Source organism: Euprymna scolopes, chromosome 5 (genome assembly GCF_053919585.1).
Source record: "Euprymna scolopes isolate OS-2025 chromosome 5, ASM5391958v1, whole genome shotgun sequence".
Taxonomy (NCBI): Eukaryota; Metazoa; Mollusca; class Cephalopoda; order Sepiida; family Sepiolidae; genus Euprymna; species Euprymna scolopes.
The window spans coordinates 174,991,972-175,009,499 of record NC_136486.1 but is presented as its reverse complement, the minus strand read 5'-3'; the positions used below and the strand labels follow the sequence as shown (position 1 = coordinate 175,009,499).

The 17,528-nt window shown below is 37.0% G+C and overlaps 1 protein-coding gene across 1 annotated transcript in view; it reads left to right on the top strand.

Moving 5' to 3' along the window:
* The window catches only part of LOC145277045 (START domain-containing protein 10-like), a 317,115-nt gene that overhangs the window by 164,680 nt on the left and 134,907 nt on the right, over positions 1 to 17,528 (top strand). Inside the window, exon 3 of the mRNA XM_080128684.1 lies at positions 7,654 to 7,757. Coding sequence (XP_079984810.1) covers positions 7,654 to 7,757 — 104 coding nt within the window. The remainder of the gene's footprint in view (positions 1 to 7,653; positions 7,758 to 17,528) is intronic.

Genomic DNA, 17,528 nt, shown 5'->3' with positions numbered 1-17,528 from the left:
TAGAGAGTGGAGGAAATCGTATATAATGGTTGTAGGTAGTTGAGTCTTTTTGTGAAAGTTTGGTAAGGGAGGACGAAAGATTGAAGTTGAGCACTTGCCATGAAAATAACGACAGAGCAGAGACAGGCTTGCAACGTCTCTTCTGTGGGAAAGAGGTTGCAGGGAAGAAGAAAGGACATCACCTACTAGGTTTCGAAGTCAGTTTTGAACTCTGTCAAGGCTGGATAGGTCGTGCCGAGTAGCTCCTGTCCAGAGTTGGCAATGGTACTCCATTTTAGAGTGTACCTAGCTCTTATACAAAATAGAGGATTGCATTGGCAGTGAGATACCTTCTGGAGCGATAGAGTGATCCAACCATTTTTCCAGTCATCTTGGCAACAGATTTGATGTATGTGTTTCGTTTCAGATCATGAGTGAAGGTCAGTCCCAGAAGTTTGTCAAGACATGCAGCTTCCCCTAAGGCGAGAGCCATTCATTTCAGTTGGGGTGTGATGGGGGTCGAAGCGATTATGATGAAAGATAAAGTCTCTCATTAAGATAAGAGAGCAGACATGTCTAACACGAAAGTCTGAAAAGATTCTCCATTTTCTTACACAGAACTTGACGTACGCACATGTACTGGTTTGTAGAAATTGATTTTTTTTTAAGGAATCACTGCTTATCAAAGCTCAAAGGCCATGCGAGGATAATGGATTAATGAATGTCAGGAAGTAAGTGAGACAGCACCGTAATGATGTGTAGTGATGGAAAATGATTTGATTATTTAAAAGGACGGCTCAACAAGAACGTGTTTACATAGGACTTAGAAACAACGATGTTGTACGTATTATTTGGATTCATCGGACTACTGTTGCCATCTTGAGTGTGATTTTCAAAATGTTTCACACTCAAGATGAGAACAGTAGTTAGATCAATCCAAATAATACAAATAATACAAATAACCAATCCTCATCTCAAAAATTCAGAAAGACCATGTTGTAGTTAGCTGAAAAGCAGCTCCACGGTAAAGAATTTCACAGGCAGCCATTTGCATTTAGTTCTAGTCACAGATAGAGAGTGGGCAAAATTGTTGCTAATTGTAGCTTGACGAGTGTTTGTTGTGAATGTTTTGCAGGAGGAAAACATAGATTGGCGCTCAGGCGAGCACTTGTCATGAAAATAACGATAGAGCAGAGATAGACTCCACAAAAATCGCTTTCACTTAGGATGTTGGCAATCTTCACGTGGTCCCTCCCGTAATCCCTGGTCTATCTAGAAAGAGTTCTGACTAGAATAATATCGGGGAAACCAATGCCAACAATAGAATCTTTCGATTCATATGATATTATGATGTAGTTTTAAATTCGTATCAAAATGAAACGTGCCACATTCTGATCACTGTAGTTCTTGATCGCAAATCAAAATGAATCAAAAGTCGTGCCCATTTCTTTTTCAGAATTCTTGTCAAATGGATTTTCCGTTAAAATTCAATAGAATTGAAAATCATAATAACTTTATGTTATTTTTGTGCCAATAGAAAGGAATTACCCGGCGTTTGTTTTGTGTTCGCACGTGTTGCACATTTGAACAAGAATGGATTCATTCGAGGTGGCAGCATTCGTAGGAAGCACAAAAACGAAAATTTCTTTTATGGCTTTCGTTGGACATTTGCTGCTTTCATTTTATTCCTGTCTCTTTTCAAATATCGCACGGGAGGGTTTCTACAACCATCATCATCTCCATCATCATCATCATCTCTCTCTCTCTCTCTCTCTCTCTCTCTCTCTCTCTCTCTCATAGTTTCGTCTCTCTTCCTCTTTCTGTGATCATTTGTATTACACTCTTTAATCATTGAATGTACTCTCTCTCTCTCTCTATCTATCTATCTATCTAAATATCTATCTGTTTACGGAAGTACACGGACAAAGTATATAAATATATACTTTAAACACTTATAAATATGTTCATATCAAAATAAATATACTCTGAGAGAATTTTTTTTTGATGTATTGATATTCATATTAAAACCATTGTTTCTATTTATTTAAAAAGAAAGTACAACTTTGTTATATACGAGTCGTGAAATTGCATTTATCTGCAAAAGATCTAGCTAATTTGCATATTCTTTTAAACATTCACTTTAATTAATTCCCGATTAGATTTTTCGTTTTTTTTTTTTTTATGGGATGATCATCTTTAGTTAACTATTACGTGTAATTATATTCATGCAGATATTCTACATGATTTATGCTTGTGTATTATTTACATAAAAATGTTAGAGTAAGCAGAAACCTATATGTTTATGCATACATAGATTTGTTTAAAGAATTTTACCTACCAAACTCCTCTGTCACTTTTTGGTCTACAGACATGAAACTTAATATAAAGGGTATGCGTGTTAAAAATGTCTTCTTGCGTCCTTCTATTTATTTACTATTATTATTGAGCGTTCCTGCTGCTATTCTCTTTTACTTTTAAGATTCTTTTTGCTTTATGGGTACTTTTAAAGTGTGATGAGGCAGTTTACGACCTAATAATCATTTTATTAAATATATATTTTTAGGAAGGAGTATAGGGAGTCATTCCCGGAAATGGCTGAAATAGTTTTGGATCTAAAAATCACATTATTATGTATATATTTAGGAGAGGGATATATGGAGTCATTCCCAGAAATGGCTAAAGCAGTTTACTATCTGAAAATCAATTTATTTCATATATATTTTCAGGAGGCGGGGGTGTGGTACATGGAGTCAGTTCCGGAAATGGCTGAAGCAGTTTACTATCTGAAAATCACTTTATTCTATATATATTTTCAAGAGGGAGGGGATGTAAATGGAGTCAGTTTCGGAAATGTCTGAAGTAATTTATGATCTGGAAATCACTTTATTTCATATGTATTTTCGGAGAGGAGATTCATTTGGAGTCAGTCCTAGAAATGGCTGAAGCAGTGTACGATATGAAAATAGCTTTATTTCATAGATGTTTTTGATGGGGGAGGGGGGGGAGTATGTGGTGTCAGTTCCGAAAAGGATCGAAACTGTTTAGCTCCAGTATCTGAATTACATTTTGTTTCAACACTGTTAAGCAAAAAAGAGAGGAGAAAGACGGTAAATAGAGGAGAGGAAAAAGAAGAAACTAGTACTTTTGAAAATAAAATTTAATGGAACTACAAATAAATGTTAACCCTTCTGTCCTTTGCTATGTAGTTTAAAGCTGGCTTAATCTTTTATGCCAAACAAGCACCTTAAATTGCTGTGTCGTAAAATAAATATGATATTATTTATTATTATAGAGTCAATTCTCGATTGTACCCAATATATGGTAGCAATTTCAAAAGTTAAAAAAAAATATCATTTGGGTGCCATCAGTTAAAATTGAAACCAAAACATATAGCTCTCCAACCTTATTTGTTATCATCTGAGCTAATACAACATGCATATCAAAGCCTTAAAAATTAACTGACTTAAATCTATAAATGTATATTTGTGCATGCATAGTGGGTACACATTAAGTCGACATACATTTACCAAGTTCCAATTTTTTCAATTTTTACCCCATAGCAGCTATTTTTACCAGCTAAAAACCAAATCTAATTTGTTTCACAAGTCGGAATCCCCTATATATCAAGCTTCAAATCTGTAGACCAAAAATTGACGGTAGTTTGGTAGAGACCATTCTGTATATACAAACACATAAACAAGGCCACTTTTATATATATATATATATATATTAGCAAACTGCCCAGCATTGCCTGGTAGGAAAATATGCTTAAATAAGATATTTTAATTTATGCAGATTTCGTATTTATTATTATAGCCAATTCTCTATTGATTATTATATTGTACCTAATATATAGCAGTGATTTCAAAATTAAAACAAATATGACTTGGATGCCATGCATATATAGCAGTGATTTCAAAATTAAAACAAATATTACTTGGATGCCATCTAAAACATTTAGCACTCCAACCTTAATTGTAACCATTTGAACTATATATGGATGACTAAGAAATAATTAAAAATGAACCAACTTAATCGTATAAATGTATTTTTTCGTATGCATCTATCGATCGATTGATCAATGCCTCAGTTCAGTCTCAAGAGACTTTGGATACCCCCTATCCAGGTAGGTGCAAGAGTAATTGTGAGTCAAGGGTTACTCAATCCCTAAAGCACACCTCTCCTGAATCAGCACTGCTTGAGTCCAGTGGCAAGGAGAAGTGCTAGATGACTGGAAACAATGCTGAGATAAACAGAGAGCACATACAGCACCTGGTAGTCCCAAATGGTCACCCATTTTAATACTGACCAAGCTTAACGTTGCTTAACTTTGGTGATCTACCAGGAACCGGTGTGTTAAAAGCACTTTAAGTCGATTTGTGCCTACCAAGTTCCCATGTATACTACAAGGGTCATTCCAAAATTAAAGTCTCCTATTTTTTAACTCAGAAACCAGTAACCACCATTCTGAATGCATTTTTGCCAGCAATAAACAATACCTCTGCCATAAAAGTCTGGAGCATGCTTTGTCGCTCACATGTCTGTTGACACTCTGAAATCAACGAACCTATCTTGTAACTGTGTTTACATCAACTGCATCGGCTTTGTAAATGTTCAACAGGCGTCGGTGAATGTTGATCGGTTCAATTTTTTCTGCATGGAAGAATTCAATAACGCATCTTTGCTTCTGACGCACGTCCATGACAAGGCTTGCTTTCTTAGAGTCTCACACCGTCAATATGTGCAACAGAGAGATGAATTTTTTTATGGAAATCGCTCCAGATAAGGCATGAAGCCATTTGATGTAAGAAGCTAAGAGAAAAATATTTCAAGGTCAAAAAAAAAATGTTATATGGATAGAGTCTAACACAGAAAACAGCAATTATTCCTCCTTTGTCAGAAAGATTGCTCATTAACTGTAAAAACTAAATAAGGGAAGTGAGACTTACGGATTGATGAAAATAAATTCAAGATCCATTTTCTCCTTTGGCTGAAAAGTTATGAGAATAACATTCCAGGTGTAACAGTAATCTGAACGTTTCAAATAATATGATTTTTTATTTGAACTTAACACCTTTGAGGGTAGTGACCATGCAGTGGTATGCAGAGAAAGGGGGCAATACGACCTTGTGTCACATTTTGTTTTCGTTGGAAAACAAATAAATACAGAGAGAGGGGTCAATAGAGTAGTGGCCTTAGACACTCAAATTGGGGAGAGGAGGACATCTAGTCAAATTTAAACTGCTTCCCTTTCTCATAGTATTCTCAGAACTAGGACTTATACTTAAGTGCTTAGGCATCCAATCATATTCAACCTATTTCCCTTTCTCATAATATTTCTCGCGACTTGAGTTCTTGGTGACATACAAACGTTGGCTCCCAGGCATTACCAGGGCATCATTAGACCTCTGCATGCCACTCTTACCACATGTCTCACTATACTAACTTTTATCCTCGAGTAGCTTTTGAACCTTGATAAGTGATGACTCCCTAGTAAAAAAAAAAGTACTAATTCAGCATTGCATCTAATGTAGATTTCATTTTCATAATTAGACAAGACAGAATATCTAAAAAGTAAACAAATTTGCAGCCATTTTAAGTTTTTATGATCATTTTTTATAATAGAATATTCTGATAATAATCTATGATGATTAAAGATGTTAAGAGGTGGGGCAGAGAAGCTGTCGGGGGATGTCCCATTAGAACCAGGCACTTTTAACTTATTTATGTCTGTTGATGAAATCTTGGGTGAACGCCAAGGAAAATGGCCTCCAATATAAGTTCATCCTGCATTCTGATTGGCTGAAAAATATATCCTATTAGTTTGCTTTTCAATTCAAAAATCTTTTAGGCAAAACATGAAACACTATATGGAACCAAGAACACTATATCTATAAGTTCTCTAACCCAACCCTACCCCCATTGCCACATCACTGCCCCCACCCCTTCCAAAAAGAGTGAGACCAAATAACCAAGTAGAGTCAAGGAGGAAGGAAAGACCGATGAACTGACCAGACCTCAGCCAAATAAGTGCGAAGAGAACTGAGACCTTGGGGAGGCTTATTGCCACTCAAATCCCAGCAAAGACAAATAGCTGCTGCCAACGAAAAATCAATGGCAAGCAGCTGTTGCGATAACGCAAATTTATTTGCAAATTTTATCAAAAGAGGTGGAGAGTACTGGAAACCTGGGGAGGCTTGTTGTAACTCAGCTTCCAGGGAACACCACGGGTTGTTTTCAGGGAAAGATCTCTGAAGACCTGTGTGAAAGCTCCTTGTGAGCCAATAATAATAATAATAAAAATAAATACCCCCCCCAAAAGTGTGTAATGACGACATCAACAGACACCGCACCAAATAGTTGAGAAGGGTTGAGATGGATGGAAAGGCTCAGGAGAGAAAGCACTAACCAAATCTCCACTCGATGAGTACAAAAAAGACTGGGACCGAGGTGAGGCTTATTCTCACCCAAATACTAGTGATGACAATGGTCATTGACAGCAAGAAGTCAATGGCAAGCGGCTGTTGCGATGATGCAAGTTCATTTGCAAAGGTTACTGAAGGAGATGGAGAGTACCGGTGATGACCTATGAGACCTCCTAATGAGTATGAATAAGAAAACTCTTTGAAACTAAGTTATATACTAGCAACTTGATTTATAAAAATGAGTACTTGGTCAGTTTTTTGTTTTGTTTGTTGACTTTTACTTATATTCACTACAAACTAGGCATATTGTTACTGGAGTATGTGGGCTACTATGATAGGGCCAGATTTATAAGGGGCGGAAACATGGGGCAGAAAGATGTTTGTTTGCATTACATTTAAATTTCTTCATGTTAGTACAGTTGGAAAATAGGAATTCCAAAGTGCAAAGAAAGAAGCTATCAGAGTAAAAATTTCTCCGTCATCTTAGGACCTGTATGATGAAGAGGTGGAAGTTTGCTGTTAAGTGAGATATTTTCGTTTAGGAAATACAAGTGTAGTAAGTGCATTGGAGGGCATTCCGTTCTTATAAAACAAGTATAACGATGCAAAATTGTGACAATGTAATAGGGGCTGGAATTTGGCAGATAGTGTAGTACCTGTTAGGTTAGAAGATATGTTGTCTAGTGGTTGGTGTGCCAGTTCAGATGTAGCAACAATACTATTTTTCAGTACTAGGACTTATACTTGAGCGCTTAGGCATCCAATCATATTTATCTCTCTTTCTCATAATATTTCATGCACTGGCTTTAAAGAGATATAAGATAATGGCAGATGTGAGAAGATTTCTTGCTCCGTAGATGGAGGTTATCCTCTTTTCGCAAGACTTAGCAAAAGTAAGCGGGCATGAATAACAGATGAGCGTCCTGTCTTACATCAGTCTAGGTCACCCTTGGGCAAGATGTAGCATTGGAGGTCAGCAGTCAATCGGAAGAAAGTTCAAAAGCAGTTCTTTAAAAGAAGCTACTGGAATAGAAAGATGGATGATAGCAAGGTATTTGAAGAGCAAAGTAAAACAAAACATTTTTTTACCAAATTTGTTTTTATTTATTTGAATTATTTTTTTGTATTTTTCTTTTCAGTTTAATGTTTTCACAAAACAATATTATGTTTTTTTTTTATATATTTTACTTTGCTTTTTTTTCTATAAATTTTTCTCTGCGAATTTGACAAAAATTACTTTATCTTTCAGTACGATGTCCTTCACCTTTAAAAAACCGAGATTTTGTCACGTTGAGGTCATGGCTAGCCACTTCAAAGGAATATTACATCATGAATCATTCAGTCAATCACGTGGTGAGTCCAACCGATTTTTATCTTATGGTGTCGTTCCTTTGGATGGCGCATTTCGGTGATAGTAACGTCTTTGGAAAGTGTCAAAAACAACGCTAACAATCAATATACATGTTGTTAAATTGGCGAATGAAAAAATAAAAAATAAAAACATGAACGTTATAAAAGGGTCACCAGTTAGCAAGTGCTAACTCAACAACAGGAATTTAGAAATGAAAGCAAGAAAACATGAATTAAAGAATATTAAGGATATTTATATCAACAATTTTATAAAGATGTTAACCAAAGTTTGTTAAGTTTTAAAGTTTTTAAATAAGTAGACAAAAGCGTTAGAATGTTCAGTTCAAAGTTCCGTTGTTGAGATGTATGTGTGTGTGTGTGTTTGTGTGTGTTTTTGTGTATGTACGTGTGTTTGTGCGTGTGCTTGTGTGTGTGTGTGTTTGTGTTTGTGTGTCTGTTTACTTTTTGGGTGTTCACTGGAGATAGAGCAGAAGGCTTAAAGGAAATTAAGCATAGCACATTCCAGTCTTCTAGGACGAGTATGTTGGTGCTAAGAGTCAAGACTGTTGCGTCCCGGTTCCCCTCACTCCCAAGGAATGCTAATTCCAGTTGAACAAGCTCTTGAATTTGGGTTTACAAAAAGTTGTTACTTTTGGTGTCTGAAAACTCGAACTAAAATGTACTTTTTTTGCATTCGAGCTAGGATCGGAGTGTAGTTTCTATTTTGCCCTTAGTCAGAGGGGAAAAAGAGCAAAAAGAGAGAGAGAGTGGAAGAAAAGGAGTAAAAGGGTTATATATATATATATATATATATATATATATATATATATATATATATATATATATATATATATATATGTAGATAGATGGATAGATAAGAGAGGGATAGAGAATGCTAGAGAAGGAAATTTTAAAAGTAATACCCTTTTTAAATCTTCTATTTTGTTATCCATGATCCTGAGCAACGCCAGATGACCATGCTAGTCTATTATAACATCTAAACTCTATGTAATGACAAAAATAAAATCAGAACAAGTCGAGTCTGACAATGTTCTATTTTTAACAAAAAGAGAGAGAGAGAAAGTCAGAAGAAACAATGGCATGAAATAATCTAACAATAACATCCGCATATTATGCTAATGGGCAAACGATTTCACATGACTCAGGCGAATCTATTTCATATGCAACTTTTCTGCTACACTTTCAATATCTTGTAGCTTATTATCATGACAAACTATTTTTAAGGTTGTATGTGATGAAAGACCAGCCCTACAAAAATGGAATGTTGTGAACAAGATAAACAGATCTAGTACAAGGTGGAACGATAAAATTGTCGCTCTAGAAAAGACGACATGATTCCATTTCCATTTGATGAAAACCAGTTTTCTTTTTTTGTTGCAGATCATCTATTAGTTGGCCAGTTGTGTACAAATCCTAATAGCGATAGGCGCCTTCTATCATGTCCGAAAGTGACACAATGTTCAATGAGCGAGATCAGAGATGCGCCACTGTACAACATGCTCTCTACTGATTCAAGTTATGACAACAGGACCATTGCCAGCACCCTCAAAATGCAAATTTGGGCGGTTCAACGCTTGAGGGCACAACTTAATTAAGTTTCTGGCCACGGTTATGGTTTTTGATGCGGTTTCAAATGAGAGCCACATCATGCCACGTCACATCTTTGAAGTCGCCTTGGAAGTTCTATTATGAAAGTTCTATAATGAAAGTTCTATAATGAAAGTTCTATAATGAAAGTTCTATATTGAAAGTTCTATAATGAAAGTTCTATAATGAAAGTTCTATAATGAAAGTTCTATAATGAAAGGCAAAAATTAGCCTCTAAGACACACTCTGCCAGCTGCCTGGGGCTTTCACACCTGTCAGAGAGAAATCCTTGACTTAAGTCTCACTCTATTCTAAGCCCCTAACTCTACACTGTGAAGAGACAAACCCGACTTGACTAATGGAAGCCGCCAGTCCCAGAGAATTTGTATTTAATCACAACTTATGAACGATCATAATTTTGTAACTTTCAGTGAATAATTATTTTTTTGTTTATAAGAAAAATGACCACTAGCTTTTCTTTATTTGTTGATTGTCTGTCGAATTGAAGGTGCAGTTGATTTTAGATCTACCCTGACACCCAGACAGTGAAATCACAGACCAAGTCGTTGTGATAAGAGAACTCAGCACAAAATCGAAGCAATGTACAGCTGGTTGAAGTAAACAGTGTTGCCACACAGACTTAGGGTCGTGCACATTTTGCGTGTTCCGAACATTTGAGTGGTATTTTCCATTGACCAGTGAGGGTCTGGTCACCCTTGAAGAGTTCGCCACTAGACAGAGTTAAAAGTGTAGCTACCAGGCCTTGGGGTTAGTATACATTTTCTTGCCTGTGTGTATGATGAGAACCTGCCCGAGGTGGTGTTACACAACCATTATATATGATTCCTCCCACTCTCTAACTTCATCTAAATTAAAGCAAAGATTCCATGAACAAAAATTAGTTCCCAGAACCTCCTGCCTGTGGAAAACTGTTCTGCTAGCCTGCTTCCCGGTTAAATACAACATGGTAGCCTTTAAGTCCAAAGTAAACAAGTTCTTGTTGAGCTGTCACCATAAATAATTAAATGCTACCCAATTTACACCATTAACGATTACTACACTATCACATTACGTTCATTAACCTTTATCCTCGAATAGCCTTTGGGCCTTTATGAGTGGTGACTCCCAAGTAAAAAGAAACATAACGAAAATGTAAAAGACAACATACATGGTTCACTTGCATTTGCATGGAACAGCAACAAATGCAATGAAAATAATTCAAAATGGATATTTCTTATCATGTATTCAAACGCTTTTCATATTTTGTCTTGAGGCTTGTTGTCGGCATTCCCGCTGAAATTTCTGTTCAGTTTCAAATTTTATCAGAGATAACAAGTGATTGATTTGGAAATTGTATTATTTCAAATCTAAAGCAAAGATAAGAAATCGTCACGACTTTTCAGACAAAGTTTGATATTTTTATTCATCTCTTTTTCTCACTTCTTCAAAATTGCATAAAAATCCTCCGCGCAGGTGTCACAAATAAGCCAGTAAGATGCCGCATGTGGCTCGTGGGTCACATGTTTAATGCACCTGCTCTAGAGAATCCCAGAATTATAAATAACTTAGACGGTTACTCGGTGTTGTCCGGAGTCATATTTAAGAAAATAGAAGATTATTATAACCGTGTTCAGCCTGTTCAGTTGTCCAAAGGTTCTCTGCTTGTTTCACATATAATGTCAAATACTAATGTCACGTGGTGTTTCATTAATCAATATAAAAAAATAGAATGCTCCCCTAAAACAATCACGTGATTCCTAGCCAAACTTAGCAGCCTCAACAAAACCATTTATTCTATTCATCGAGAGAATATCATTTCTACACAATGTTTAAAAGCAGCTGGAAATGAAGTGTAGTATCTGTTCTGAGGTTACACTTTATTCTATCCTCGTTCAGTCACAAAATGATTATAAGAAAAATTAAAAAATGTAAATGAAACAAAAGATTTTGTAATTTTTAAGTGTTTTCTTAATAAAAGAATTCTGCCTAATTTTTCTTCTTTTTCTCAGAGGACAATGGAGTTCTACACCTCAGATTTGTCTGTTTGCAAATTACAATGTCTGCTGTGATTGTGCAAGCCTATCCTGATTCGATAGGTTCTCTTGCGGATGCCACAGATGTAGGTGGTGTCTGGTTGCAAGAACTCTGTTGCAACTCTCTGCTGCCTGTGCTTTTTCTCCTTCAAATGCTGATCTCTCCTCATGATTCTTGGTACATCCCCTTACTACAGCTTTTCTCTCATCAGATGCAGTCTTCAGTCACTGACTTCCAGTCCAGCCTGTCGATTTCACCTGCCTTTATATTTCACTTCTAGATATCCTTGTAATGTCCGACAGGTCTTGCTGCTGCTCTAGAGTTGGTTGCCAGCTCACCATAAAGAATATCCGTTTGGATCCTGTCTAGATATACAGACGCAATAAATAAATAAATAAATAAATATATATATATTTTTTTTTTAATATATATTTTTTAATTACATTTTCACCCCAAACAAGGCACATTGCCACTTTGGTGTAGGGGGCTACTATCAGGGGCAACAACTACTGGGGTACTATGTAGGGATTTGGGCAGCGAGATGTCGGTTCACGTTGCACTTGAACTTCTGCACGTCAGTACAGTTGGGGAAGCAGGGCCTGAAATGGAATTCCAAAGTCTAACGGTTCTGGGGAAGAAACTACTGGAGTAGAAAGATCTTTTACATCTAGGGATCTCTACAGTGTGAGGGTGGAATTTAGCAGCCTGTCGGGTTTGTTGAGGGTGTTCACATCGTGGGGGCACAAGTGCTTGCAGTTCGTCAGAGCATTCACCATTAAAATACTTGTAGAACAGGCAGAGGGATGCAACGTTTTGTCGATGGGACAGAGGCTAAAGCTTAGATGCCAGTTCAAGGCCTATCAGATTTGCGACTCTCTTTTGAACCTTGTCAAGGAGCGAGAGACTAGTAGCAGATGCACCAGCCCAAATATGACAGCAATACTCCATACATGGGCGAATGGTTGCCTTATAGAGATACAGGATTCTTTCGGGTGTCAGTAGTTTTCTAGCATGGTAGAGAGAGCCCACCTTCCTTGCAGCGGCCCTGGTAATGCTTTCAATGTAATTGTTCCAACTCATGTTTCCTGTGAATGTTAGGCCAAGGAGTTTGAAAGATGTACTCTCAGATAAAGAGTCGTTGGCCATTGCTATAGGTGGTAGTGAAGGTTTCTTGTAATTATTGAATGAAACTAGTTTAGTCTTGGCGGCATTGAACGTGACCATCCATTTTTGTCCCCATTCCACTACAGATTGGAGGTTATCCTCTAGTGTTTTTTCCATTTCTTTAGATATGTGTTCATTTTTTTTCCTGTCGTGCCTGTTATAAAGTGTGGTGTCATCAGTATATATACCCATCTCACAGGCAATTTTGTCGGGAGGTCATTTATGAATATCAGGAACAGTAGAGGTCCAAGGATAGACCCCTGGGGCCCTCCCGCATTTATATCATATTGTTTAGATGTATGGCCGTCGAGGACAACCTGGATTTTTTTCTTATCTAAGAAGGATTTAATTATGTTAAGTATTCTACCAGTGATACCGTATGATCTAATTTTCCTGAGGAGACCCTTATGCCATACCTTGTCAAAAGCCTTAGATATATCTAGAGCTACCGCTCTGCCCTCCCCCGCTTTGTCCAGTGAATAGTATATACGTTCAGAGATTACAGTTAGGATGTCTGCCGTGGAACGGGCTTGTCTAAATCCATATTGTTTGTCAGTCAGAAGTTTAGCATCTGTAAGGTGATGGACTAGAGTATGGTTAATTATGGTCTCAAATATTTTGGCAAAGAGTGGGAGGAGGCTAATGGGGCGATAATTTGATCGGTCAGTTCTTTCGTCAGAATTCTTGAAAACTGGTACCACAGAAGAAGTTTTCCAACAGCCCGGAAAGCAAGATTCATTAAGGCATTTGTTGTAGAGTTTGGAGAGAACTGGAGCTATTTCAGCTGAGCACTTTTTTAATAGCACAGCTGGGATGAGATCGGGTCCACATGCTTTTGAAATGTCAAGGTTTTTTATGATAGCATGCACCTGAGGAGGGGTGATTTTCAGGTCGTCTAGTGTGGCGTCTGTCCACATAGGAAATTTAGGTAGAGAGTGGTTGGAAGGGTCCAGTGTAGAGTTTGAGGCAAACCGACTGGCAAGCATGTTAGCCTTCTCGGTTGCTGAGCAAACAACCTCGTGATTTTTGGTTAGTGGGGGAATCGTTGACTGCCTATTATTTACTACACTGTTGTAGATTTTCCAGAAGTCATGAGTTCCTAATTTTTGTGCTTCGATGCGCTTTTTAGTGGTTTCTGTAAATTCTCTCTTAGCTGTCGCTATTCCTTTCTGAACGTAACTTCTAGCTTCTATATACTTCTGCCTGTTTGAACTGGACTTATATCGGTTAAATCTGCGGTATGCATGCTGCCTTTGGGCAATGGCAATTGCACAAGTAGAAGTAAACCATTGGGGAGAGAGGGGTTTGCTATAAAATTTCCACATGGGAACATGCGCTTCAATTGCAGTTTTGAACCATTCAGTGGTCTCGTTTGCGCACTGTTCAGCAGGAAGAGAAAAAATATTTCACCATGGGGCATTTCTGATAAGATTTCTGATGGCTTCCCAGTCAGTCTTTTTATAATATCTCGTTGTTTTGAGCACTGACTCTTCAGTTTTGGCTCTAGAGTTTAGGGCGATTTCAACCATTATCACTGCATGATCAGCGTTCCCAAGTTGTCTGTCGGCATTCGTTATACAATCATCGGGAACTGTGGTCAAAAACAGATCTAGAAGTGAGTCATGCTGTTCTTCCTGGTCAGGGAAACGGGTTGGAAACGTAACAATTTGTGATAGGGAGTGTGATATAGAGAAGCTATGAGTTGGTCTGCCCGCTGCATCTGTGTAAGTAGAGAATCCAAGCCAGTTTTTGTGGTGGACATTAAAGTCACCAAATACATGTATTTGTGCTCTAGTGTTGAGGGAGAGTGCTGTGTCTATGCTGTCAGAGACTTTGTTTATTATGGTGCAGTCTTGGGTCGAGGGAGAGCAGTAGAGAAAGTAAAAGTAGCTAATGTTGTGTTGCAAGTTTATGTCAAATTATTAACGAGATAACATTTTTTTTACCAGTTTCAGAAACTTACCGGTAGTCCCGTATCCAAAGCTTTGGAAACGTTAGCAATGCTGAACTGCGTGTACTGTGAAATTTTCGTACTTTTCCACGCAATTTAAACAACTTGCTATCGTAATTGCTGAATCCACAGTATTTGAGGTGTGTCAAATTATTAACAAGGCAGTTTGTTTCGTCAATAAAATTGATCGTAAAGGTGGTTTGAGTAGTTTTGAAAAAGAGTACTATTACAGAACCGCTTGCAAAAGGAAAAACTACCCTCGAAATATCGAAAATGAGAGGAAGGTACAATCGAACTGTGAAGAACTTTGTCAAGGACCCTACAAAGGTACGTAAGAGAGCTGATGACGGTTAATCTAGAGTTGTTTCACGCCGTTCTCTACTCCAAATTAAACGTAAAGTTGTTACGAACCCTGGGCAGACAACTCAAGAAGTCTTTGACCAAGCCGGATTAAAGAATGTCTCAAAAAGTACTCAATGTCGCCTTCTGAAAGAAGTGGCAAAGTCTGTTAAGCCGTGACGATGCCTCCATTAAAGCAATATCACATAAAAAAAAACGATCGAAATGGTCAGAGGACAACATGGAAACGGATTTTTCCAAAGTTTTGTTAATGGATAGAGTGCGTATCACTCTTGATGGCCCAGATCGGTGGAGCAAGGGATGGGTACTAGATGGACGACATCGTCATCAGCATTTAAGGCGCCAACAAGGTGGTGGTGGGATAATGATTTGGGCTGGGATTATCGGAGGTACTTTAGTTGCCCCATGGAGAGTCCCAGAAGGCGTAAAAATTACGTCAAATGCTTACATAGCTTTTCTGAAGGAGCACTTGAAACCATGGTGGAAGAAGCAAAGGTTTCCGTTCAGAAGAACCATTATTTTTATGCAGGATAATGCTCCCTCGCATGCAGTAAACAAAAGCAAAGAGTATTTGCAACAACTGGGATTTTCTAGGCGACGGAAGATGGAGTAGCCTGTAAATTCACCAGATTGGAACCCAATTGAGAACTTTTGGAGTATCATGAAGCGACGCCTCTATGCGAGTGGACGCCAATTTAAGAGGAAATATGAGTTGTAGGATGCTTTCCAAAAGGTATCGCGGGGAATAACTGTTGACGAAATCACAAATTTGACTAATTCTGTGGACCAACGTCTTTTTCAAATCATTCATAAAAAACGATCGCATATACCCTATTATATATGTCAACGTAGAAATTGCTATGAAGTTATTGTGTTCTAAGCATTTTTCCTAATTCATGTAATGTTTGAATATTATTTCAATAAACAAGTTATGGGTATATTGTGTTTTTTTTCTCAGCTTCGTTAATAACTTGACACACTGAAATCAAAAGACATTCCTATCTTTTGTCATAGTTTCGCTAATACTGCTTCAAATACTTTTATATTCAGACTGGAGTAGCTGAATAGTATCGTAAGCACTTTCTCCAATTTTTTTTTTTTTTTTTACCAGTAAGTATAATGTAACACAACTTTATTTTAATTATGTACATTATCCATTGTTAATCGCAAATTGCTCGATTCAGCTTTGGAAAAGGGCGAAACCGGTCAGCTGACTCCCCACCCCTTTTACTTTTCTCTCCTTTTTTTTCATTTAAAAAAACCAACTTCATACGTGTTTTACTTTCGATCATGAACACTAAAAGTCTTCCATAAACTCCAGCTTCTTTCTGAGCACACGTTAACCTAAAGAAAATAAATGTCTGATTCATTGTTCAATTGTAACGTACACCTTCATTCCGGGTACTTTTTGAACACATTTTTGCATCCCACCTGATTCTCATCTTTTTAAAAACAATCCTAAAAGCCAATGGAAGAATCATCAAAGTGTTCGATAAAATTAACAGCTGAATTAGGTAAATATTTAAAAATTACTTTTTTTTTAATCTGATAGCACTAAATCTATTAGTAGCCATTAAAACTTAGATTCAATTTAAGAGGTATTAGCCAAGATTGAACATTTCAATCCACTCAACCAATAAATGATCATCTGTGCCAAATAAATCCATCATATTTGAATGAGGATATATTTCATAATAATTTCGCATTTCATAATAGTTTCGCATTTCATAATAATTTCGCATTTCATAATAGTTTCGAAATGGATTTTCCATTATCATGTGATGCGTTACATCAAACGTTCCTTTGTTTGCTTCCTTTCTCCAGTTCTTTGGGTATTAAACGATAAATTCTAATGTATCTCTTTGAAATTTATTTTGGTAAATTTAGTTCAGTTGAATTAAATATCTGTGTTGAGTACACCATAATTATGTTGAAACATCGGTTCTCATTAGATCACTGAAGTTAAGCAACGTGGAGCCTGGCCAATGCCAGATGGGTGACTATTTGAGAATGCTAGGTGCTGTATGTCATCTTCCCATAACCGGGATATGCATGCGCCTGGAGACTGCTTGTGAATTTGATATTCCCTGCAAACTGGTTATAGTAGTTATTACTGCTTGTTTTTTTGTTTTTTTTGTTTTTGTTTTTTTGCTTGTTTTGGTTTTTTAATAAATTTATTCAATTGCTAACTAAAGTCGAACTAAATCGAATGGAACCATTTGTTTATCTTTTTCGAAGTTGCTCAAAGGAATTGTGGAGAGAATAAAATTAAATTTTTCTATTTAAAAAAAAAAACGATTCAATCAACAACAGAAAAAGCCACATCGGTTGTTTCAAAATTCAAACCGAATTCCACAAAAGCAACATTTTTCAATCACATAAGCTACATTTTTCAACCACATAAGCTACATTTTCGCAGTTTACATTATAACACAGTCAACAATTCCTTACGGTCTCTATCAGTGCCTAAAACTAAACAAAAATTCTATTAGCCAAATTTATTTCTCAGAACAACCCGTCTGTGGCACACAATATTGCAGGGCTGCTTCCTGGCTGACTCTAATATGGTCGTTTTCAAGTCTAATGAAAACAAGTTCTTGTGAGTAATCCTTTTGAATAATCAAATTTCTACTAAATTTTCAACATTACCAGTGTTG